At 61.7% G+C, this 334-nt stretch overlaps 1 protein-coding gene across 1 annotated transcript in view; it reads left to right on the forward strand.

The window, feature by feature from the left end:
- Nucleotides 1-334, forward strand: part of COL18A1 (collagen, type XVIII, alpha 1) — a gene marked incomplete at its 5' end in the record, with an annotated part of 13,058 nt that overhangs the window by 5,480 nt on the left and 7,244 nt on the right. The window contains one exon of the mRNA XM_010019742.1: nt 122-167. Coding sequence (XP_010018044.1) covers nt 122-167 — 46 coding nt within the window. The remainder of the gene's footprint in view (nt 1-121; nt 168-334) is intronic.

Below are 334 nucleotides of genomic sequence, written 5' to 3' on the forward strand. Positions count from 1 at the left end.
ACATCACATCAGCTCCCAGGCACCCCTGGTCCCAGCTCCCTCCATCCCCAGGTTGGGGAGCTCCTGCCTGGAGCTGAGCAGCTTCTTTATACCCTCTTCTTCCTCCTCCTCCTCCTCCCCAGGGCGACATGGGTGACCTCGGCCTCCCTGGTGTACCAGGACCTAAAGTACTGGGTGGGTGTCTTGGGAGGGTTCCCATGTGGAGACTGGAGGCAGAGATGGTGCTTGGGGGGTCACCTTGGGGAGAGGCATGCTGGCATTTGGGTTCCTCCCAGAGCAGTGCCCAGAGAAGCTGTGGCTGCCCCCACCCTCGGAATGGTCAAAGACAGGGTGG

The sequence above is a fragment of the Nestor notabilis genome, unplaced genomic scaffold, assembly GCF_000696875.1.
Source record: "Nestor notabilis isolate BGI_N333 unplaced genomic scaffold, ASM69687v1 scaffold24908, whole genome shotgun sequence".
In the NCBI taxonomy this organism is placed as follows: Eukaryota; Metazoa; Chordata; class Aves; order Psittaciformes; family Psittacidae; genus Nestor; species Nestor notabilis.